At 47.9% G+C, this 25,847-nt stretch overlaps 3 protein-coding genes across 3 annotated transcripts; 2 read left to right on the top strand and 1 right to left on the bottom strand.

Moving 5' to 3' along the window:
- The first annotated feature begins 604 nt into the window (after positions 1-604).
- On the top strand, positions 605-1,908 carry LOC117858987 (uncharacterized). Its single transcript, XM_034742150.2, has 2 exons — positions 605-1,530; positions 1,649-1,908. Exons 1-2 carry the CDS (start codon positions 715-717, stop codon positions 1,733-1,735), a joined length of 903 nt encoding a protein of 300 aa, XP_034598041.1. The 5' UTR covers positions 605-714; the 3' UTR covers positions 1,736-1,908.
- A 33-nt stretch (positions 1,909-1,941) lies between these two features.
- On the bottom strand, positions 1,942-7,288 carry LOC117858986 (phosphate transporter PHO1-1). Its single transcript, XM_034742149.2, has 10 exons — positions 6,544-7,288; positions 6,128-6,437; positions 4,697-5,096; positions 4,485-4,605; positions 3,823-4,362; positions 3,559-3,663; positions 3,209-3,406; positions 2,809-3,087; positions 2,346-2,482; positions 1,942-2,253 (listed from the first exon to the last, which is right to left on the bottom strand). The coding sequence occupies exons 1-10, from the start codon at positions 6,826-6,828 to the stop codon at positions 2,166-2,168; spliced, it is 2,463 nt and encodes an 820-aa protein (XP_034598040.1). The 5' UTR covers positions 6,829-7,288; the 3' UTR covers positions 1,942-2,165.
- A 16,011-nt stretch (positions 7,289-23,299) lies between these two features.
- On the top strand, positions 23,300-24,562 carry LOC117859041 (paired amphipathic helix protein Sin3-like 5). Its single transcript, XM_034742213.2, has 2 exons — positions 23,300-23,844; positions 23,929-24,562. The coding sequence occupies exons 1-2, from the start codon at positions 23,813-23,815 to the stop codon at positions 24,308-24,310; spliced, it is 414 nt and encodes a 137-aa protein (XP_034598104.1). The 5' UTR covers positions 23,300-23,812; the 3' UTR covers positions 24,311-24,562.
- The last annotated feature ends 1,285 nt before the right edge of the window (positions 24,563-25,847 follow it).

Genomic DNA, 25,847 nt, shown 5'->3' with positions numbered 1-25,847 from the left:
CCTGTATTGGTTTTATCTTTTGATCTAGCGGAAATTAAGTCATTTCATATGAACGCTGTACTTGTATGGGCAGATAATGACCAACCCATACTGTGATTCGCAAGACGTCCGAATCATTGCTTTCCGATCTTGACCACAGTGTGCACAGTACCGCGTAGTAGGAATACACACATACGGCTACATGCACCCACCACGTATCCTTGCACCATCACATGTTCTGAAGCAAAGATTTTGAAAAGGCCACCGAGACAGCAAAAAAGGTGTTTGGTGTCCTTGTTCTCTCGCTGCACAAGCTACCTTGCTCATGTACACATGTAAAAGCTCTTAGTAGCAAGAAGACGCATTTCTTTTTGCTCAAGTACTTGATTTTGGTCATCTAAATTAATGGGTTTGGTTAAATTATTTGTAAACAACAAGAAGAAATAAGGCATGCAAGTTAGCGTGCACACCGGTCTGCGAGCGGGGCCGGAGGCCGTTGTCGCGTCGCCTTTCGCGTCGGCGTCGCGCTGCACGCCCACCCGGCCACCCGACTCCCTTCACTCCCAAGCTAGTATACGTCCTTCCCAACCGCACCCGCCCGCGCGCGCGCGCGCGCGCACGGACACGCTATATACTCCCCTCCATCGCCGGCTACCTGCTTCATCGGTCGGCGCGAGATCCATCGACCGCATTCCCGTCAGCGAGCTAGCTCGGCATCCGCACCGCGCCAACAGCATGGCCGCGCCGCCGCTGCTCCGGCAATGGCGCCGCATCGCCGTGCTCGCCGCCGTCCTCGCGCTCCACCTCGGCGCCGCCGTGGCGCAGTCGCCAACGACGCCTGCTGCACCCACGACCCCGGCTGCGCCCACGACACCGGCAGCGCCAACGACACCAGCCGCACCGACGACCCCTGCGACGCCGACGACACCTGCTGCACCGACGACACCGGCTGCGCCCACGACACCTGCTGCACCGACGACACCAGCTGCACCGACGACACCGGCAGCGCCGACGACTCCTGCTGCGCCGACGACACCTGCTGCACCGACGACACCGGCAGCGCCCGCGCCCACGGCCACCCCCGCGGCGCCAGCCAACCCGCCGCCGACCCCAGCGACCCCCGCGCCGGCCGCCACCCCGGTCCCGCCGTCAAAGCCGCCGCCGGCCGCGCCCGCGGTCGCGCCGGCCAAGCCCCCGCCGGTGACGCCTCCCCCTGTCGTGACGCCACCTCCCTCCACGCCGCCGCCGGCCACGCCGCCCGCGGTGCTCCCGCCCGCCGCGGCGCCTCCGCCGACGGCCACGCCCCCGGCCGAGGCTCCCGCGACGCTGCCCCCCGCGACGCCCGCGCCCGTGGCCGAGGCGCCCGCAACGCTGCCGCCGGCCGAGGCGCCGTCCAAGGGCAAGAACAAGCACAAGAGGAGGAGGAAGCAGCACGGCAAGAAGGAGGCCCCCGCGGAGGCGCCGCAGCCGCTGAGCCCGCCGGCGCCCGCCGCGCCGTCGCCCGCTGATCTCGAGGACGTGTCCGGCCCCGCGCCGTCGGCGTTCGACGTGGTAATGCACGGATCACGACGCTAAAACACAAGATTCTCTTCCCTATTTATAGTAGGAACTAGCACGGAAAAGAAAATCAATTGATAATCACTAATGCTTTTGCTTCTTCTTCCTGCAGAACGCGAGCAGCCGGCAGCACCAGCACTGGGGCGTCGCCGTCCTGCAGACCGCCATGGCTGCGCTTTTGCTATCGCTAGCGTGGTAAATCCAAGAGAGAGATCCATATATACATATATCAGTGTACCAGATCATGATTTAATTATTTCCGCTGTTGCTGTTCTTGTTGTACCATCATAGACCGGTGAGATTACCCGCGGGATCTGTCATAGGAACCATTGGATTGTGGCTTGTGATAATTTTGACATGCTTTTGTACCCATTTTTTCGTTTATCTTGGAATAAAAGGCTCACATTTGGTCAGACAAAACACTGCGAAACGCGATGCCTTTCTTATTTACACATTGACGCATCTACTAGGAACGAACAAATGATTTTTCAGCATCCTGAAGGAACTACTACGAGCATAAACAGCTAAGGTTCCCAACAATTCTCCACCTCTCGAGTTCTTCACTACGAAAAAAATTCAGCAGAATGGTGAAGAAACAATTGTTCGATCTAGCCATGGTCAGTAGTACGTTAGTCCTCGTCCACTTCGTGAAAAGGCAGTGGAACCGTCTTTACCGCCCGAAACTTGCCCGCATTGTTCAGATGCTCATTCTCCAACCTGAAAAATTTTCATGTACTGGTTCAGACCCTTGATGTGTTGTTTTTCAAGGATGAGACTGTGTGCGCAACCATCAAATTGCAAGTTCTTACCGGTAGAAGTTCCAATGACCTCTCCGGATCACCTCGAGGGCCGCGAGGAAGAAGGAAGTGACCCTAGAATCCAAGCTCCCAAAATTTGGATGGATCACGGTCTGCAGCCAGGCAAGCCTCAGCACGAGGTTCAGTCCCTGCAAAAAGGTTCAGACAGGAATGAGAACATTTCACTTGAGCCTTTGGTTATCTGGAACGTGATTCTTCACTACTAGTGCAGAACAAATAGCATGTTTCGTCCATTTAGACCATGATGCCGAAAGTTTTAGTATTGGATACTGATTGTAAAATGTAAGCTTTGTGATTTTCTTGCATGACCAAAGTTCTGTTTTGGTTGTTGATTTCTCAATTTAACAGGCTGTCTGAACTCTGAAAGAGCAGATTGTCCTGCACTGCAACTGAAGCCATTTGACCTCGCTTTACAAGTTTCTCTGCATGCACGGCGATGAACTGATGAACGTACCATTGACAAGTAGTATACGGATTTCCTCTTGAGAATGAGGTCGTTCCTGAGCCAGGGGTTCTTGGAGTTGGGCTGGAGCAGGCCCCAGTCCTTGACGAAGTCCCAGTAGAGCTGGTACACCGTGGCGGTGCTCGACACGGCGACGAGCAGCGACAGCGACGCCAGGCCCTTGTCCTTCTCGTACGCCACCTTGGCGCCGGCCGCGAGCATCGCCGAGACGTACTTGCCCAGGTTCACCAGGTGGCTCGTGTCCCACTCGTCAAACCACCGCCTCGCGCACTGGAACAGAAGATATGAATGCATAAACGTTTTTCAGACATCCAGAGTTCAGAAACTGCAGAGACTGAGGAATGTTCATGAAGATGAACGGACTCTACTGCGTGGTAGACCTTGCTGTTACCTGCATGGCTCTCCAGTAGTAGGGCAGGAAGGAGACGGCGTAGGCCAGGTCTCTGATCTGCTTGGTGTTGATGCAGTAGCCGTGATCCTGCGTCATGTAGCTCCCGCTGATGTAGTAGCAGGCCAAGTACTCCAGGCTCCTTAGCATAGGCACCTGGCTGCATAGCTGATCGGCCATGAAGAAGTCTACCATCACAACCTGCAAATGTTCAAAGATCATCAGGCTATGCATTGGCCCAGTTTTTGAAAAAATTAAAAACAAATTGAACGAACATTGGCCCAGTTTGGGTCCAAGAAGATTATGATAAGGCTTATCAGAATGAATAACTGCAAGTGCTGCTGATGCTGTACCTTGTAGAGTGGTGACAGGATGATGTTCCTCATAATCCTGAGGAACCGAAACCGACTCGAACGGTACGCGACGTTGAGAGGGCAGAACAGAAGGAGCAGGAACACCTGCATGAATCGACAGAACACATTCCATTATTCCCATTCTTGATCAGGTGCAGTTGCTGCAGGAGCATATATGGAGAATGTCCTTTGATGAGCCTCTAGTGATCACGATCAGGAGACCATCAGAATAAGAACAATTGCAGTAGTAGATAGAGGGTTCACCAGGAGCAAGAATCCGGGGATGGCCTGGACGTGCGGCGACGCGTGGTATCCCCTGAGCACGAGCGCGAGGTGCGCGAACATGGCTCCGGCGACAGCGGCCATGGACGCGGCGCAGGTGAGGAAGACGTCCCGGGGCCGGAGCTCCCCGCCGGCAGCGGCGGGCGACGACGCGAAGATGAAGCCGTAGTTGACGCGGCACCGGCGCCACGCCACCATGTTGCAGCCGTACAGGAGCAGGTGCAGGAACAGCAGCGTGAACATGCTCAGCACCGGGTACGCCGTCTCCATGTAGCGCGCCGCCTCGCCGCCGCCGCGCCCGCGTGGAGTCGAGGTGTAGAGGTAGAGCCCGGCCATGTGCGCCATGACGCAGTAGCCCACGAAGAGCGCGGCGAAGCAGCCGGTGGCGAGGCCCGTGAAGAAGGTGACGGAGTGGGACTCCTTCCGCTGCGCCGGCTTGAGGTACCTCATGGCCTTGCGCCGGTTGCCGCCGGCGAAGTGCCGGACGAAGATCTCCTCCACCTCGTCCATCAGCTTCAGCGCCTGCAGCGAGAATGTCGTCTCGTCATCAGTTCCATTCAGAATAGCAAGTTCGGCGAGCTTTCTCTGTCAGTCAGATAGCGGTGCAGAGACAGAGAGTGGAACAGAGCAAACCGTGTGCGTGCCTCGTCAGAGCTGTTGAAGTAGGAGCTCTCCACCACCTTGAGGTACACGGAGAGCACCTGCTTCCCGCTGATCTTCTCGAACTTCTTCAGGATCTTCACGAACGCCATCATGTTCAGGTTCCTGCTCATTGCCAAAAAAATATAAAAAAATCAGCATCAATCTGATCAAGCAGTTCTGAACCTGAACGCACAAACGAATGCGCGGAGCTTACCGGTAGGTGGCGAGGTAGCCGAGGCCCTTGTAGAGCTCGACGAAGCCGCCCCTGATCATCTTCTCCGCGTGCCGGAGCTTCGTCTTGCTGACGCCGTGCTTCCCCACGCCGCCGTCGGGGTTGCATTTCTTGGAGCCGGACTGGGCGGCGAGCTCGTCCCGCAGGATGTCCGCCAGCGCGGCGATCGTCCGGGAGGGGTTGGTCAGGGGGATGTTGATCTTGAGGCTCTTCCTCCCGCAGCCGCTCGCCGACCTCCCGAAGGTTCCAGAACCTTCTAGATCCATCTGCCGGTCTTCTTGAGCCGTGACGCCGGGGTCCTTGGTCGGTGTGGTGGCCTCCTGCTCGCTCAGCTGGTCCGTGTCTGTCTCAGACGTCATCGCGTACCGTGTGGACTCATCCTCTGTTTTCATCAGTAGGATAAAAGAAGATGACATCAAATGAATAATCTAAAAAAGTATGTTGAAAGATAATTTGATCAGAAATCGTGATAATAAAATATAGATGCTCTGTGTGTACTATTATTGAAGGAAGAAATTCTGCTTTTTCAAGAGTCATGTTCTAGCAGCATAAATAATGCACGGAATTTTGCATTATTTCTCTTATCTTCTTTCTAGAAGAATCAGGGGAGCGAGGCATCCAGATGTTATCTGCTACTAATGCTTTTGCTAATGTACTGTCAATGCGGATCCATCGTCAAAATTAAAAAAATGAAATTCGGCAAATATTAAGGCCCCTTGGCATGGTACAGTAACGCGCACTGTTTAGCACTGTGCGTTACAGTAGCACGAAGTCGGAATGGATACCAAGACTTCAAAATGAATTGGGAAGAAGGTGAAGCCGGTGAAGCTCTAAAAAAATAGCTTCCTGCGGATTCGGCTCCATCTGCTACAGTACTACTACAGATACAAAACCAGAACCCCTAAGCCATACCAAACGAGCCTAAAAGAGACGCCAGGAGACGCTAAAAGCAAAGTCAGGATAACAACACAATATGTGTCGTGCCAAATGCAGACACGACTAACTACTAAAGACACCCACACGATAAAAAGAGAGAGAGCCAATATTCCTGGGCACAGAGCTTAGTGACTTCTTGCTCACACGCCTCAAAGCTCATCAAACGTCTGATCCAGCATCATCCATGGACATGGACGGTGGGCCTCACCTCACCAATCAGCAGGCACCACCGGCCAGCGCCCCCATTCGCCGCGCCGGTCGCGAGCCTACGTGACATCTCGTCTCACGCTACCTCAGCTCGCTCGCCACCGGCCACGCGACACGACGACGAGCGCACGCTAGCTAGCTACGCCGGCCGCGCGCGGCCGTGTTGCTGGTTGTTGCGGGCTTGCGGCGGCGGAGGCCATGATCGCCTGCTGATCAGAGCTAGCTACCCTATTTGTGGGAAATGCAATTGATCGGTTTGCAAGTGCTCACCGGAGCAGCCGCCGGAGGCGACGGAGGAGTCGGAGGGATTGGTGGTGGTGTCCTCCCTGGCGGCGGCCTTGAGGTCGGCGAGGATGTCCATCTGCTTCCGCAGCGACCGGCCCCGCTCCAGGAACTCCTCCTCCTTGCCCTTGTAGAACCGGTTCACCTTGTTGAGCTGCGCGTCCAGCCGCGCGAAGAACTCCCGCGTCGCCGCCGCCTCGTTGTCGTCGGCGGCCGCCAGTGGCTCCAGCAGCTCCGTCTCGTACTCGTCCCCGCCTCCTCTGCTCGCCGCCGGCCCCGCCAGCTTCCGGCGGTGCACCTGGACACGAACAAAAAAGCGCAAAAGATTCACTAACAATCGGAGAAGGGTGTGTCACGTACACGTGACTACGTGTGCACGTTTGATCGAAGCGTCAGTTTCGTACGTGTATGACTCCGTGATCCTTGGGCGTGCTGGAGGAGCCAAAGAGACCGGCAGCATGGAGCCATTGGGACAGGGAAGCAACAACACGTTCCGCGTGCCGGTCATCGCTTGTCTGCTGCTGCTGTGCGGCGGCGGTTAGGCCTGCCGCCGCCGCCTCGCAACGGCCAATGAGCAGCAGGGCGTGCTGCACCCTCTTGAGGTCCTTCTTGAGCAGGCAGTAGTCCACGAAGGCGTGCTTCCACTCGGGGACGAGCTGCCCCTCGAACTGCTTCGAGAACTTCACCATGTGGCTAGCTGCTGGTGGGTCTCGCCGGCGCCGGCGATGGAGCTCGGTGGGAGACGAGCGGGCGAGTGAGAGATGAGATCGATCCCTAGCTAGCTCTGGCGGGGGTGGGGAGGGGGAGCCATGGCGATGGCTTTATAGGCGGTGGCCGGGGGTGTTGGGAGGCAGCACATTCCGAGATATACCGATGCCGTCTCCTAGGCTTGGCTCGCTGCCAACCTCTCACGAGGCCGCCACTTGGGCTGGCAATGGTGGTGGTGCCGATGGTGGCCGCCGCATCGGATTGGATTCCACCAGGGAGGAGAAGGGAATTGACGAGGGAGATGTCGAAGCTGTGGAGTGGAGGTAAATCGAGGAGGGTGGTGAATCGAGGAGGGAAGGGCGATGAAGCTGCTATTATGTATAGCAGAGAAGAGAGCGACTGAGATGTGGTGCATCCGTTTGCATGCATATATGGTGGCCTGAGAGCACAGAGGGGTGAGTGAGTGGAGAGGCGGGGAGGTGGTAGCACAGCAGGGTTTAGCTGCTAGTGGGTGGGCCCCCCGCTCATGCTAATTGCATGGTGCTCAACGATCCTATCATTTGGTCCAGACACCATTACTTGGGTATGTATAGGTGTAGAGCACGAGTACCTCCATTAGGAAACATGGTGGCAGAAAGTAGGCGCCAATTATTCCACCAACCTCTACTCCCTCCGTCTCAGATTGTACGTCGTTTAAACTTTTCGAAGCGTATAGATGTTTATATGCACTTAAATATAATATATATCTAAAAAACTAAAACGATCTACAATTTGTAACGGAGGGAGTACTTTTTCCCCTCCTCTTATGTTGTCTGGCTCATTGGAAAACAACATGCAGTTCGTGCAAATTAAAATGGTGTTTCAGGAGCAAAAGACCAGAGTTGGAACACAAGGATATCTTTGTATATTACTAATTGGAATTCTCCATGTTAATCCTTAGACGAAACATGCAAAAAATTGACTTTGGGTACTATAATTATAATTGGCAAAAAAAAAATTTACCGTTGTATATCTAACCTATTTCTAACATACCCACATTTGTCAAAAAGGAAAAAAAATGAAAATATCATGACACCTTATTCTGATTTACCGACTATTACGAAAAATAACCCAGAGTACCCATTGTAATACAATGCTTTCACACCTGCATTATTAAACAATCCAAGGAATATACAATGAAAACTGCTTCTGGACCACTGACATCTACCATTATAAAACAAAACTTACCGGAAGTACGTGGACACTATCTTGTATCATTCCATATGCTTTCACCAAACATTAGCTAAGATCTCTCTCAATTATACGGTGGAGTTTAGCTACCAAATTAAATAGAAAAAAATATTGGCATGGATAGTCACATATATGATTACAATATAGCAAACGAGATAAAAATTAAGTGCAATAATTTTTCATAAGATTCTGGCTCAGTGGATGAACATAGTAAGAAATCGAAAGTGAATATTTTTGTAGGATTCGGACTTTTATTGATCTCTGTAAATATCATGCGAAGTTCGTGCAAGATTCTTTGCTCAATATGGGAGCTAGACACATGTACTCTTTTCAGATTTCCCATTTCTGTTTGGCTCAAGATATATTCATTTCGCCTGTGGTGCACATAATAAAGTTAAGAAGACAAGGTGCTTGATCGAGGAAAAGAAAACTACTACCAGATGCTATATGCCATGGCACATCTGTAACTTCACTTGTGCAGCATATATTCCAGAAGCAGTGTAAGAAGGAAGCTACACCACCGCAGAAACCACCAAATAGCTTATGGGGTGACTAATATGGAATTGTACCCGTAAAATATGCAAATAATTCACTCTCCAGTGTGCATGGCTCATACAGATCGACAGGACCATTCGAAACTGAGAGATCGATTCTGCTCTACCCGACAAGGGATAAAGAACACACATGCATGGGCTGAATTCCTTTGGATTTGGCATTCTCGGGGTTATATACCGTGTGTTCATGCAGATATGCATAATGTCCTGCTGTGGTAGTTATGATCCCTCCGTGAATTAACTAAACAAAGCATGCTTGCTTTAAAGCTCAGACGGCGATTTATGAGCCATCAGAATTGAGCTGAGAATGCATGGATTCCTCCTTTTATTTTGCAAAGGTTGCACACGTCACGGTATATGTGTGGGAACTTGCATATATACTCTACTTTTGGTTGGAGCATATATATTTCTGCCTTTTCATGAGTCTTGTTGGGAGTGTGCCTAATTAGGCTGCCTAACTTCGAAGTAGATGATCCATAATTTGTTGATCTTGATGAGAAGAGATAAAGGAAAACATGTATTTTCATCCCTTAAGTATCGTAAAAGTTTGACTTTAATCTCTTATGTTTTAACTGTTGCAAATCACTCATTAACTAAATAAATATGTGCACTAATCATCTCTACCTCACCTTAACAACAATTTAGTGCCATGTAATCATTCGATTAACCACCGCTTAGCCGTGTCATATATGTTGAGTCTGAACGAATCTCTATAACAATTCTATATAGGAATAATACACGAAAATGCCCTACCATAATGTAGTCTTTGTCTGGATTTTTCAGCTCTCTAACCTGCTATTTAGGTCCTTTTTACGCATAAGCTGCTAGGGATAGCTATTTAGCTACAGGCCAAAAAATGCACCCAGCTAAACGAGCTAAAAGACCAAAATAACCCTACCAGTTCACGTGAATTTCCCACTGACACTGTACAGCAATTAATGAAGGGTATCGATGGATCCAAACACCTCAGCTAGTTAAATTTTAGTTATCTTCGAAAAGAATTGTACGTGGAATCCATGCAATGTCACATCATATAGTTGAGTGCGGCGCTAGGGGGATTTGACATAAGAGAGACATACGGATGTTACAATGAAAATACGAGCTATAATAATTTTTTTTCTTGACAAACTAACCTATGCGGATTTTTTTTGCCTTTTCTCTTTCTTTAAATTAAGTATGCAAATGTTTCGCAGAAATTCAAGCAAACCCCAAACACTTTCGATCAAGGCACAACCTATGATTGCCAAATAGAATGAAGTGAGCTCACATACATTTTCCTGATAATTATACTTCCCACATTGCAGAATCAGTCTTCATTTCGGAAATCACCTTGGTACACTTGAAACAATTAAAATGACAACATTTCGAAAATTTTGTCACCAATCCTGTGGGTTCTTTTGAAGCTCTCGTTCCCTTTTTCAAGGAAAGATATCCAATTTAGTTCATCTTAGCTAATGCGTGATGCTCCCCTAGCAGCCAAAAATATGGCCCTTGGACACATGAAAGGCTGGCCATGCAGAACAGGCCACAACGCCTAATAAACTAGAAGTATCACTGAACAGACCACCACTGCAGTAACACTTTTGGCTTTCACCCTTTCCACTATGGTTGCGAGGGAGGAGTTAGTAACGTATGGGGCGTGAAATCTGTGCATGCTTATAATTATGCTTAATATGCATGAGTGCGTGTCCATTCAGCAGTGTAAGTATCCAATCAAAACACATAGACATGATCAATCAGGATAGAAAGATCGATCAAGCAGTGTAGAAAAGAAAAGGCCACTCACCCTGCTTTGTTAATATAATCTGCTGATATCCTTTTTAGTTGAAACAAGATTATCTTGTGAGGCAAAAGACAATCACGTCCATGCATATTATTACACTTGTAGCGAATTGCACTGCAGACATTTGCTTTGCATACCGTCTGATGGAGTCCGTGCGCCTCCATTGGCCTGAGATTAACGTTGTAATTGTGGCCTTAATTATCTTCTAGCCGGAATTTTTTCTAAAAAAAACAGATATTGGCAGGATAGGATATGCTCCAAAGTCGTCCAAACGACTTTGTTTTAAGTGCCATATGGTCCACGCATGCGTGTCCTTGTCCTTCAGGGTTTTTTTTTTCAGTTTATAGAAGAGGCCTTGTTTTTTCAATCTCTCCAAGAAATCAATGTGAAGATTTTCTCATTTGTTGCCAATTGAGAAACCACGCTCGCTGGTTGATCCAGTTTTTTTTAAAAGAAGGTTGATCCAGTTTAACAATAGATTTTAATGTATAGTAAACTTAGAACCAAAAGCGTCATACATGTTCAAATTGATAGCCTAACATTATCAACAGAACGTTGTTAAAGAGAGAAGAACAAAGGAAAAGCTATGTGCCTCTCTGAGCAGTACTCCCGCTCTCTCCTCCTTTGACTCCGCTATTCAAATTAATAAACTTTCATTGGTATCCATGGTTAAAGTCAATGTTTCAAAAGCGCTACGCAGTAGGCGCTAGGCGAGGCGGTGTTTCTTTGCCTAGATGTTACGGTGAATGAAAAGGATACTGTTAGATTTTTATCATGCAACGTACCTTATTATCGTTATGTACTACCTCCGTTCATTAGCATTGACAAACATAAAGTAGCATAGGGCGACATGTGCTGGATCTTCACATGTAGTGCTTTCTTCGACATCTTATCTCCGTTGTACTCCTCTTGCCCTCTTTATCTTCCTCAAACACACCTCAGCCCTACTTTAATGGTGTGGCAGCTAGTAACCTGCCATAATCCCTTTGTTGATCCATCAATGTTTGCAAATGTACGGTATTGGCGTATTGCATAAGGTGTGCGGCTAGGCAAGTTATCTAACTTTGGGCATTAATTGAATAAAAACTATATGTGAACTCATAACAACAAAGTTTCAAATATGCATGTGTTTCTTTACACATAAATTGTATACATTTCAAATACTTTACAAATCTAGGTAATTATATATATTATAAAAAATACTTGTATGCCTGTGTTACTTTTGCACGTCTTATAATCTACTAAATATATTCTTTAAGACATGCATAGCACGTTTTTCATTAAGAAGAAGAGGGTTACAATGAAGCCACTTCAGGAGAGACCCCAAAGCGCAGAGTTACAATAACGACAAGCAACACAAACACAACAGAAAAGAAACTTACAACACCACCACACCAAACACGACCTAAGACGACCGATACATGCAGGATAGAAGGGCACCAAGAACACATGCACATCACCGGTTGCCTAACAACCCGGAGCTAGTGGAGGCAGAGCAAGAAGGTCATGCAAGATGATGCCTCCAAGGAGGGAGCGACGCCAACACCGTCATCGTCCGAATGTCCACAGAGGAGCAGTCCAAGTCTTCACTTGGTGAAATCAAATGGGTTTGGTGGCCGCAACAACACCCCCAGCAAGGTAAGCTACCTTAAAGGATGCAACCGTTGTCAGCACTAGTGAATGCCAGGCAAAGCTTTCGCCAAAGGCCCCCAAAACTAACTCCACGCAGCAGACGACCGTCGAGTCCTGGATGATAGCCAATGCGATGGGATGGCAGCGAGTAATCCAAGGCGACGACGATGAGGAACATCTGCAGGCACCATTGAGAAGAAGGAAGGGCCCAGACGACCATGGGCGACCGTGATGGCCCAAAGATGATCAAAAACGCGCCAACGAGAAATGAAAGAGCACGCCACCGCCACCCAACGACCAAAACAGCTAGTGCAGCATCACCCGGAGAGGAGCGCCAGTAGATACGAGCGGCAGCACACACCCTAGAACTCCCACCAACCGAACGACCAAAGGGGGAAGAATCCCCATGACCAAAGGCCCGGCAATGGGCACCTACACGACCAAGGATGGGCAATGGAACAGGAGGCTCAAGGGCACCCAGCGCCTACACGAGTAGCGTAACAAGTGGCGACGGCGGTGACGATGACGAGCTCCCGAGGCTCGACGATGATGATCAGAAGTGGCGCACGTAAATCTAGGTGGGGGTGGGGTCGGGGGAGGGTGGGTCCAGTGTCAGCCGACCCACACCTTCACCGGCGGAGAAGACCGCCTTGAACAGCGGGAGCAGTTGTACTGGGGAGGGCGGATCCATGTCGTTGGGGGGCGGATCCACACCGGCGCAGGGCGGAAGCCTACGAGCCAGCCCCGAGTGAGAGCCCCCGAGGACCCCGGGAGGTAGGTGGTGGTGGCGGCGACAACACCCGAGTGAGAGCCCCCGAGCGCCCCAGCGGTGACAGCCCGGTGAAGCCTGGCGCCAGCGCCTGGGACCATGCAGATCCAGAGCTGCTGTGAGCGCAAAAGGTAGGATCTTGCGGCGGTGGGTCGGTGGAGCGCCGCGCTGCCGGCAGCCAGCCCCGCCATGGGGTGTAGCGCCGCCGGCCACGTGCTCCGCCACTAAGAGGCGCGTCGTGTGCCGAGGTGCCGGCCGCCAGGCCCCCACCGCGGTTCGCCGCGCCGCCGACCTCCGTGCCCCGCCAACGAGAGGTGCGCCGGCAGCTGCCGAGCCCCTGCTGCGGGAGACGACTCGGGAGGCCGCAGAACCTCGAGCTGCCGCCTCCTTCCCCTTCCCTTCAAACGCACCGACGATTAGCTGCTTCGACCCGGGAGACCTCAGATCCGGGCCCAAAGAGGATGGATCCGGCATTGGGAGGTGCGGATCTGACGACCGGAGGGCCGGAGTAGCCTCGCCGACAACGAAGGAGAAGGGAGCGACCTAGGTGTGTGGTTGGGAGAGAAGAGAGGAAGGGAGGGAAAGAAGGGGAGAGGGAACGCGAGCAGCACCGGCTTCGGGCCGCCGGCGGCCGGTCGGCCGTCAGCCTAGGGTTAGGAGGATGCAGCGGAGGGCTGGATGTATCGCCCCCAAGCCGCTTTTGAGAGCGACGTGAGGGCCTTGGGTTTTCTCTCAAGGCCCGGTGCTCGTGGAATGGCGCGTGTCAAATGAATGCATGATCTGCTCCTGTGCACTGGGTAAATCAAACTAATCTACCTATATATATGAACACCACAGACATGATCTTTATATAGGCTGCTGATCGTTGCGTAGACAAGATCATGGATGCAAGCTTCATTGTTGGTCTCGCTCCGTGCATGCATATGCATGGTGCTCGGCTGGCCCTACTTAGCTTCGAGCAAGCTAGTCGTGGGTGGCACAGATGTGCATCCCAACTTGCCTACATGAATCCTTGTACATTCTCCTTGGACACATGACTGCTCGCCACTTCGCATTGGGCGGTGGGCTCTTTTACAGCCTTTAGCACTGGAGCTCAGAGATTGATCGATGGCCTACATGTATCCTCCGTGGTGGAATGCACTACTTCGATCTTAATTAGTAGGCCTTTAACTTCAAGGACCCTACTAGAACATCGACACGATTTCTAATACTTGATCATCCACAATTAGTCCATGTATCCGTGTCGCATTACCAAAGATATTTTGTAGAAGCAAGTTAATTATTAAATTGTCCATCAGCCCATGCGGAGGCACGGGCTAATATTTTTAAAAGCTATTGTATTTTAAAATTATTTAGAAATTAAACTTGTACTAATTAATAATCAAAACTCTTTACCTACTACTCTCCCATTTTTAAATACTTCAATATAATACTCGTATAGACGTGTACTTATGTTTGTCTAGTTGTGGTTGAAGAGTAATTACTCTATACACTTTTTCATCCACATCCAATCTCTTTTATTTTGTATTGCACCTCCATACATTGTGTTTAGTATAAAAATCAATATTTTTTGTCACTTCCTCCCGTACATGTATAACTAGTCTACATGGTGACACTCATCATGCGTATATACCTTAACTTAGTATTGTTATATTAACAATAACATAAATAAGTAATTTAGAATCATATATTAGTTTACTTTTAAACATTTCTATATGATGCACATTAAGATAATTAGATTAAGATTTAAGAGTTTACTTTAGGTTATTTTTGATACGACATAGTGGGTAACTTAGATACAAATTTAGAATGGTCTTTTAAGCAATGCTTTATAATGATATGCATGCGTAAATTGGATGAATATTATGGGATTACTTTAGATTATTTTTTATAATGACAAAGCTCAAGGGTTTATTTTTAAATTATGGTGGGTAACTTATAAAATTACTGAGCTATGTCATTATAAAACATATTTTTGAGCTCAGTAGCAATGTGGTCTTATAAAATTACTTTAGTTTATTTTTCATAATGACAGAGCTCAGTAGCAATGTGGCCTCATTTTTCTTTCCATTGGAGAGCTCAAGGGTTTATTTTAGAATTATGGTGGGTAATTTTTTAGAAAATAATATAGACCAGTGACTATGATTATTAGAGTTTACATGATTGATGTTGGGTGTTTCTAAGTTTTGTGAGAATTTTTAGGTTTGTCTTTTTTCTAGCATGTTTTGTGAGAACTAATGCAGAGTCTCCAATGGAACTACAAAACTATTACCTTGAGCTACCTCTCATTTGTTAAATATTCGAACACAATACTTGCATAGATATATAGTTATTATCTTCATTCGATTGTGATTGATTTTAGTTAGTAATTAGTCTATAACATTTTTATCCACGTTTATAATCTTTAACTTTTCACTTCATATTGTAGGTATGTGCTTGAATTTGTTCAAAAGTTATGTATCTAGAAAAGCCAAAGCAAATAGTAATTTGGGATGAATGGAGTATAATTTCAACACATAAATCTATATTCTCAACATTTTCACTATATCTTTATAAATGGTGACACACATCACATTTATATACCTTAATTGTTATACCATATACTAATAGTGTAAGAAATAGACGGTTTAGAATCATATATTGGTGTATATTTATAATTAAGATGATTTGGGTTCAAATGTATAGTTACCTCATGTTATTTTTAATAATGGCATATGTGGGTAATATAGATGCAAATTTAAGAGGTTACTTTAGGTTATTTTTAAGTATTAGTGGTGGGCGATTGGGTTGCAAATTTAGGGGTTATTTTAAATATTGTTTATAATGGCATAAGTGGATAATTTTGATGAAGATTAGGGGTTACTTTAGTTTATTTTATGTAATGGCAGAGGTGTGTAATTTAGATATAGATTTACGGGGTTACTTTAGGCTATTTTCATAATGAGTAATTTTTTAAAAAAACATAATAGATCCAATGGCTATGATGATTCTGAGTCTATGATGGCTAGATGTTTTACTTTTTTGGGAGAATTTCTCTCTTTTTCTAGAGTGTTCACCTAGAATCCTAGGTGGCTTCACCTGGTGGCTTCAAAAGGAGCCTCAATTAGCAATAGTAAAATGGCATAGTCCACTGGGAATCAAAGTTACATCTATTATCAAAAAAGGACTCGTTATACCAATGTCAAATATGAAAGCTATAGCGGTCGGACCCTTTTGTTGCCTCCGCGAGGACCGATAACGACCATACATACAATGGGAACACATATCAATGTCATCGAAGAAGGAAGAAACGGGCTGAATGGAGATTCACAACTTAAAATTCTGTCCAAGATATGCGTACACATGTGGCTGTGCCGAACCGAAGTCAGCGTAGTACCAAGCCGTATCATTATGTGCGCGCCTGCCCGCTGATCACCCACTGATCTACAGTCTACATGCTTGTCATTTGTCAATGGCGTGCATGATGACTCCCGATCCAAACCTTTTTGTCATCCCACCTATCGAACCGCGATTGGCTCTCGCTTAATAACTGACAGGTCGTACAAAATGGAAAGCAGATGCTGCATCCTGCTGGTAGGGTTTTGTGTGGTATTTGTCATATTTCCACCCTACCTTCTCTTGCACCTTTCTCTGCTTTTCACTCTTTAACATATCAGCTAATAAGGTCTTTTTCTTTTCCTTCCTTTTTCTTTTCTCTCTAGCTAGCTAGGGTGCCTAGTCTATTTCTGCTCTGTTATAAAACTCACGTTAGTCTTGCATGATTTTAGACTTTTTTAATTTTATGATAATGGTAAAAACAAACAAACAAATAAATATGGTGGGAGTGAATGATCGAACCGGGGGTCAGATCAAAAACCTTGTCTCACTTTTGCTGCTTCTTCATTCGTTTCAGTTGAGCCATCTGTGTCCATGGGAGAAGTCCTGGTGCGTGTGCAAGTGGCCAGTTATCACGTATGCTATTCTGACGGGTAAATATCTCAGCTGTCAGTTCTGCTACCCTAACTTGCAGCGTTCCGTCGTGCTGACGAAGAAAATGCTGCAGGCTGCACTGCACTGCGCATATAATTCCTTTCCCCGTCGGAACCTGTCGCTGTTCAACCAAACCTTTCTGCATGCATGCCTGCACCGTCATCAGCTCGCCTCTCGTCGTCCTCACTAATGGAATCGGGTATCAGATTATATTCTTGGGTTTGGGTAGTGTATATGGTATATAGTGCTGCTTCAGGCTCATCCGTCAATGATATATCAATCACATGTAAAAGAAATTCAGGGAATTCAGTTCGGTTTTATCAGACCATCGTCCATTCATGATGGATGATACATGCATGCACGTACAGCATCGACTTGAGAGACATGAACATGTATGCAGCAATGGAACCAGCTCAATCAGTCAGTTCGGTATGGTAGCTAGAAATTAAAAGCGGATAGCAAGCTGCTAGAGGCTAGGCTAGCTAATTTCGTGTTTTGATTTTGACTGTGTGCGGTCGCAAAGGCTGGAGAAATCTATCCATTTCCTAAAAAGCTAATTTCGTGTTTAGAATACTCGCATGTTTTCGACTTGTTACCGCATCATCCTCAGAGCTCTTTTACGGTGCATTATACTAAGCTATACTAATGTTCGAAAAGGACTAGTATAAAAACATCCGATGGTTGAGATTAATTGTATACTGCTAAAAATTTCACCAGGGGTATGGGTAGTATACATGATATATTATGGGAAAAAAGAATAGGAATGGCATCTATCTAATTTTAATTATTTTCGTCATGGCCCTACCCATACCCAAATAGAGCCCGGCCCACATCCATCTATGATTTCGGATCTTATCCATCCTATCGATCCAATGCACCGGCGTTTCGTTTCTGTCGCGTGTGGACGGATGGGCGGAGGCACCATTCCGAGCGGCTGGAGAGAACGGGTGACCGAGGACGGCGCGCATTCCATGAGGCTTTGTGCTGCTAGTATAGATATGGTCAGAGGCCATCTTTCGATGCAAACATCATGTACTGAAGTTTATTTGGTTAAACTGCCACAAGGTTGCCAAGAGGGGAGATTGGGTTGTGCAAATTAAATGACTCAAATACAAAGTGTGTACCATTATTTCGTAAAATTTCGTGCAACATGACCGCATCAGTTAAATTGGGGTTTCTAAGACGAAAGCTGGTGAGCAAATGTACACAAGAACATGTGACTGAAGCCAGGGCTATGGCATCAAACATGGCGAGTAGTGCAGCGCAGCCTCTTTTACTATCTTCCTCTTCTTTGGGACAAGAGGATGGACGTGGAGGTGCTGGATCAGGCCGTCACAAACCCGAACTCGGCACGCGAGGAATGAATGGCGCCACCGCCTTCCGTCCGGACATGAGCGACCTGATCCCTCTCAACGCCGTTGTTTCCCCGAGGTGGGTGTGGAAGCGCTCGTGCTCCGGGACAAGCCCTGGTGCGGCAGGCAGCCGGGCAGGAGAGGCACGTTGCGCCAAGGTAGATCGCCGGTGACGCGCCCTGCTACAGCGGCGGACGGGCAGGGACCGGACGACCGGGCATTGGCGGTATGGTGCGCCAGGCACGCGCATGGTGCACCGTGGAAAAGATCGGGAGAGCCGGCCGTGGGCGGCGGTCTGGACTTCGCAAGGCAGATCGGGAAAAAAAACTAATCGAACCTTAATTAATAATTTTAATAGTAGTTACTATATTACTCTTACTAATGGATGCTATATACCACTAAGTGGTAGTATAATGCACCGTAAAAGAGCTCCATCATTATAGCTCCTCGTCTCTTTGTCCTAGCTAGTATACGCCATCCTATGTTTAATTTTAACCTCTACATAGAATAGAACAGTGAAGGCGTGAAGCATAAGCATGCATGCATTGCTGGAATGGATGGATGCCACCACCACTTCGCTAGCGGGGCCTGGATAATGTATCGTGGATCACTCTCGGATTCGGATACGGGATACCACCCAAAGCTGCAAGTAGCAGCTAGCAGCTAGCTCTGCATGCATGTGCATGGCGTCCTATGTGCTCTGAATCTGATCGATCGGTTAGGTCACTCTGCAGGGAGTGGGAGATCAATAACACCATCCAGCTAGGCAGCTAGCACTATCCACGCACAGCCGACATGATCTTTACGCACAGCCGGACAGGCCGGTAAAGATCTTGGTTCTTGATCGATAATGGATCGATTGCTGACGAGGCCGGCTTCGTGGCCCATTCATGTACATATATCCTGATTCCCGAGTGTCGATATGCTACGCGTGTCCATGACCATGTAGTTTGTATACTGCATATGCTGCTGAATATACCCCAGAATAAATTCGAGTTTTCCCTTAAAAATTAGGAAGATACAACTAAAGATAAGGGCACGAGATTTAGTTCGTGTAATTAGCATGGTGTGTAGATGAAATGGGTGTGACGAACTTTGAAGGTACGATCATATACGGACGGAGACCTTCGTCAACAACGGGTGGGTGTTCAGTAACAGGATTTGTGCTTAAACAGTACCCTTTTGTAAACATTATTCTACTGTTTGTTGCTATTTTTGTAGCTATTAGCTGAGACTTGCAATAATGAATGATTAAGTGCATGTCTTAGAGAAAGAGAGGCCAGGATAAAGACGATTTCTTTGTCTAAAAAGGTAGGAATAGAGAGAAGGTTATATGTTACTCATTGCGCTCCAAATTGTAAATCGTTTTAGCTTTTTATGTATATAGTTTTTAACTTTTTGCTACGTACTTAGATATACATTTTGTGTCTAGATATATAAATAAAAACTATGTATCTAGAAAACATTTCAGAACAAAGGGAATATGAACAGAGGGAATATGGTACTAGAGACTAATTTAAAATTTCCTCCTCGGGTCGCAATGCTAACAATCGATGTTTTGTATAGTAACCACACCTTTATTTTATATTAGGATATACTTATAAATCTAATAAACTTATGATCGTAATAAGCAAGTCTTTTCCTGAATATATAACTTTCATGTTTCAAAACTAAATATACTATTAGTTATTTATTGATAGTCATTTTTTCAAAAAAAATGTAGCCAGATCTTCATCCAAGACCAACATGGAGAATCGAAGTTTGTGCATGTTACAGACGCATGGCAGACATCAAGCAATAATGCATTGTACTATACACAAATGAGATTTCTAGCTAAGGTTCCTTGGTGGCAAAAGGAACGATGGTCATTTTTCGTGGAGGAATAGCTATTAAATTAATCTTTCGATTCCCATGTAAAATAAAAGAGAGAGAGCACATGCATCAGCCAGCTACGCTGAACATTGGAACATTTACACTGTTGCAGATTATACAGTCAGCTACAGCAATTGTGCTTGCTGTTTCCCCCACAACATAATTCCAGAAAAATGCGATTCCCCGCGTACTCGCATGATCGATGATCTTCTCCAGAAAATGCAAAAACCCTGGAGATAAGATTTGCATGTCGTGTTGGAAAATTTGGAATTAATAATCCTGGATTCCCACTCCGTAGCAAGAGCGGATCAGTTCTCTTTCTCATATTCGTCAGTAGCTGTAGCTCTCTGTCCCTAAAAGTGGAGCTCCGTCTGTCGAGCGACTGATGAGTGAGTGGGTTCTGATATGCTCCGAACAATCTGATGTTTCAGGAAGCGTCGTGAGCTGAAGCATTGCAATGCCCTCGTCTCTTTTTTTGCATAATTCGCATATATATACGCAGGTGTTAATCCAATCCACGCAGAGCGCGTGGGTTCGGCGTAGATGCTGCAAGCGATGTATAATATAATTAAGCTCCGTTTTGGCATATGGTCGTAGTTAGTGAAAGCTCTTATTTATTTCCAGATCTGGATGCCATCGTTAGACGTCAATTAGGTCTTGCACATCGTAGGGATCTTGATGACGAGGGCGAAAAAAGATAATTTCCGTCAAGGATTAAGGGTGTGTTTGGAACTACTCCACCTCATGAAAAACAGCTTCACTTCACCAACTTCATTTTTTTTCAACTCCACTCCACCAACTCTAGAAAATTATGGAGTTGTTGTACGTGTTTATCTAGTTGCAGTGCTCCAGCTCCAAAAACATGAAGACTTGCTATGAATAGTCTATTTTACCCTTTGTGAATGGATCCACACGTCAATCTCTTCTCTTTTCTCCCTCTTCTCTTCTTCCTCTTCTTTTTTTCCCTAACCCTTCCAACCCGCACCACCCGTGCCATGTCCGACCCTCTCGCCGGAGCTCGCCTCTCTGACCACCGCCGACCACCCCAAGCCTCCCGTCACCCTGCTACCCTATTTTCATCCCACCCAATGGCCTACCCCACTCGGTCGCTCCAACCTTCGACGTGGAATCTGCATCGCCGTCGGAATTGACGTTTCGATTCAGAGAGAGACGGTCGTAGCTTGCCTAATTTTTTAAGGAATCGGTGACGAAATTGATGAAATCGACAGATAGATGGACCTATAAGAACATCACACAGTCACAGCTTGCCTGAATTGATGGTCAAGACCTGCGACAGCGCAAGACCAGGACAACCAAGCCTGTGGTGGCACCTGGAATGCCGCCTGCACAAGTGTGAAGTCGCACATGAGGTCGGAGCCTCGGAGGAGCAACGCTCCAGACTCTCACCGGGTAGGCATGCTGTGGATACTCGCCTTCCTTTCTTATTCTTGATTTTGATTTCTTTTTCTGCTCAGATTTGGGGAGGAATAAGCTATGGTTACTTTGCGCGAGTCAATGGAGAAGATGCTGGAGACCTGCAAAGGACAGAAGACGGAGCCCCTGCTACTGACCAGCGCGGCGGTGGCGCTTGCAGCACCAGCGCGGCAGCCCTGTCGCCCCTACGACCGGCCACAAGCAGCGGCACTGCGCGTCTCGGCTAGCTGCGGCAGCGTAGCCCAGTGCCTGCAGCCCCGGCGCGGCATGGAACGCGGCGACGGCGGTTGCAGTCTCAGCATCCATTTTCGCCGGAGATTGGGGCCGGCGGTGCCCAATCCGCAGGTGGCAGCACTAGTCTGAGGAGGGGGCGATGGGAGAACAACGCTAATTTGTTTTGTTTAGCGAATCGACACGTGTGTAATCAGTGGCATGGTGATTAATTACCCCACAGCTCCATGAAAAGTTATCAAACATGAATTTTATGAGCACCCCTTGAGGTACTTCAGAAAAATCTTGGAGTTGCCCTCTAGATCTACCTTTTTTTTAGTTGGGATTGTTGGAGCTGTAGGTATTTGGTAAGATGGTTTGGAAGCGGAGTTGAAAAAATTGGATCGGAGCAGTCCCAAACACGCTCTAAGATTCCCCAGCCACGCACTACAGCGTAAAACCGCCATACGAGAAGATAAACTAACCATATTTGTGATGGAACATGCCCAGCTTAAAATACCTTTCGGATTGACAAGGCAATCAGTTTACTTTTGCCCTACTATTCCACGTAGACTGAATCTAATCTCCACATTTCTGAAAAGCCAAATGACAGTACATCAACAACAAAGCCTTCCAAGCAAATTGTGGTAGCCTGATGCATTAAACAATACTCCCTCCGTCCTTAGGTCGTTTGACTTTATAAGATCCATACATTTTGCTGTGCACTTAGATATACATTGTGTCAAGATATATAGTAAAATCTATATATCTAAAAAAATCAAAACGATTTATAATTTAGGATGGAGGGAGTAATATTTTGTAATGAACGGAGGGAGTAATATTTTGTAACGAACAACGACATTCTGTTGCATAAAAGATCAAATGTCCTCCGTTGCAGTTTACTCGAAATCACAATGTAGACTGTAGTAAAACCAACCGATCATTGTGTGATTGAGAAACAAAATCCAACCGGCGGCTGTTTAAGCAATGGCCCAGTAGCTGGAACTAGCGGCCCGGTAGCCTCGTTTGGGCCGAGTGAGAGATAGTACCAAGCTACTGGGCCTACTTGACGGAGAGCTGGACCGGAAAACCTATCCATTTTTCGCGAGGTAGGAAATTGAACATTCTCGTACTTGAGATTCGTGCAAGTAATGATCTCCATCAGATCTATATCAAACCTCCCTCCCCTGCCTACGCCACCGCCCCCGTGCGGGCCCTGCTGCCACCTCCTCCCTTTCCTCCCCTACTTGCGCTGCTACCCCCACCTAGTGCATCACCCTGCCGCCCACCCCTTCCTCCCCTGCCGTCACCGCGGCCAGTCGGTGCGCCTCCCGACGCCGCCACCCTTGCTGGCCGCCGCAGCCGGAGAAGAAGGTTGGATTCAACTTTTTTTAAAAAAAAATGTTGGTGCAACTTTTTTGAAAAATGTTGGATTCAATTTTTTCTAAAGAAATGTTGGCTCAACTTTTTTGGAATAAATGTTGGTTCAACTTTTTGAAAAAAATATTGGTTCAACTTTTTATCTAATATTTTTTCAGTGGACCATCATCAAATAGGAGGGTTAGGGAAAAAAGGTGAGGAAAAAAAAGATAAGGTTGAGATGAATCTTGATGGGTCGGAAGTTTCAACTCCTTTCTATTCCTGTCTTTCTATTCCTGTCTATCTTCCGCAAGATAGATAGGAGCCCCCGAGCTGGACTAGCCCGCCTGCCTGAAAATGGGGAGGAAAAGAAAATAAAACCGCATCAATCCGCATGCAACTGAGTTGAGTTCAGTTTGCTGGCGAGATTGGACTGGAGAGCAGCGAAAGAAGAGGCGCAGAGAAAGGAAAATCGTTGTGTGGATCTTAGACCCGCGCAAGTAGCTAACTCATCGCTTGCCCGGTCAGTATCCATCAACCAGCCCCAGCAACCTCCGGCTCGGCTACCCTATTCCTCCGCACTGTCCATGGCTCCATGCATCCAATCTTCAGCCGATGAGCTAGCTGCCCGCCAACCTAAATCCATCCCTGCTGAATCCATGGCTCTATAAATTAAGCAGGGCATTCTTCACTCCTCCTCCCGTATCAGTCTGCAGAGTGCAGAGGAGTCCATCCTCACTTCAGCCGCTGCATCTCTGATCGATCTTGCCTGCATCTGAGTTCAGGTCAGCATCCTTGGACATGACGACCTACTCGTCGTTCTCCAATGATCGGTAGGTGCTCGATCTTCAGTTCCTGGGTGACCTTTCGGTAGGATCGAACGATCGATGCGTCCTGATCTGTTTGTCTGAGTTCAGGCCAGTCGGAGACGGGCGGAATAGCGCGGCCGCCGAAGCCGCCGCCGCCGGAGGAGGAGGAGGAGCGTGGCCGTCGCCGTCGGCGGAGGACGCGATGGGTTTCGTGCAGATGGTGAAGGAGGCGTTCAAGGACCGGCAGCCGGACAAGTACCACCTCTTCCTCCGCGTCATGGACGACTTCCGGAGCCAGCGGATTGGCGTCGCCGAGGTGGCGTCCACCGCCGCCGCCCTGTTCCGGGACAGGCCCGACCTGGCGCTGAGTTTCAACGCCTTCCTGCCCAAGGGCCACAGGATCCAGCTCGGGATCGACGACCTCGCCGCCTACTTCATCCGGGACATGAACCTGGATGACGACGACGGCGGCGGCGATGATGGCCACTGACCCCGTATCCGTACATCGATGCGTGACTGTGTCGGCGTGTACCCACCGCACACATCATCATCTGCATGGTTTTTCATGTCCCTTTTTTTCTTCTTCTTGCTACCTAATTGTACTCGCCGACGTCACCATCACATGTATATATTGTGGCCACTGTCGATGCTAGTTTTTTTTTATCATCAGGTAAAGGTTTAAAATTATTTTTTTCTCTCCAGAATTGCCAATGCAAGAACAAAAAAATATGTCAAATTTGCCCCTCTTTGTTTGTTCTTTTATGAAGCAAATCCACCATTATCAGGTCCATCTGCCTTGAGTGAACCCTAACACGAAACCATGATGCAGAGATCTCCGGTATCAAACTCTACTGGAATTTAATCAGAATTTCAATTGCCTGATGTTTAGCAATTCGGGAAAAAAAAGGGTAAAAAACAAAGGAACAAGACGAAACATCATTGTGGGCCACATTGAATCTGAACCCCGTTGTGGGCTTGGGCCATGATATTACGTGTCCCAGTCACGAACTTCGAGGAGCAGCTACCGGGCCGCCACTCCGCCAGGCAGGATCCGGGTGACCCGCTCCTAACTCTTCGTTGACCTCCCATATGATAAGGATGGCCGCAACACACGAACACCACCCACCTACCACTCCTCTCGTCTGACAGGAGGGCCTCGGGCGCCGACCGCAACGTATAGGCCCACATGTCATGCATGGAAATCACTTTATGCACGTGCGCTGCGTCGAAGGATGCCTCACCGCTTCGTCTTCCCTTTCCCCTCTCCCCTCTCAACACCACCACACCACACCACCGCCGTTCGAATATTCCAAGCTTGCGATTGCGCGAGGAGGAGGAGGAGGAGGAGGGGAGCGGAGCGGAGCGCGGCGGAACCCTAATTGCCTCCTTCGACTGCTAACAGGTGCGCCGCTTCCTTCTCGTCTTTCCCATCCCTGCCTGTTCATCCTTTAAATACGGGCATTCTAGCTGTTGCGGTTGCGGGCTGCTGCGCCCGCCGATTCGAGGTGCGTTTCCTGCCGCTCTGCCGCGATGTTTCCTTCCACTGCCTTATGCTTGGCTCAAGCTAGGTTACAATCGTTGGCATTTGGTTAATAGTTTCGTGAGGTAGTTCCGCATTTTGGTTCAAGCTAACTGCCAGCTGTTGCGCCAAGCCTTATCCAGTCGTGCTTGTGTTGCGATTGGGAATGTATATCCTGCGCCTTTTGGATCGTACTCCAAATACATTTCGATGGAACGGCCGTTCTTCGGCAGTTGTGAAAGCAGGGCGTTGCAATCATTATTATCGTGATTTAGTCCCTGCCGCTGCTCTATTGTTTCAACATTCAGAATTACGCTACCTGCTTTAGTTGTTACCCTTTTTTAGCCTATTTTCGTTTCAGATTACGGCAGTCGTGTAATTGAGTTTTTTTACTTGTTTCTTGACTTGTTCAAGACTGCTATTTGCTGGGTTTTTGTTCCTGTTCGGTATTGCGCACAGTTGATTGGTTCATCCTAACGAAATGACTTGGTTCACACGTTTTACCTAA

Source organism: Setaria viridis, chromosome 5, assembly GCF_005286985.2.
Source record: "Setaria viridis chromosome 5, Setaria_viridis_v4.0, whole genome shotgun sequence".
Taxonomy (NCBI): domain Eukaryota; kingdom Viridiplantae; phylum Streptophyta; class Magnoliopsida; order Poales; family Poaceae; genus Setaria; species Setaria viridis.
This window is presented reverse-complemented; position numbering and strand designations above follow the sequence as displayed.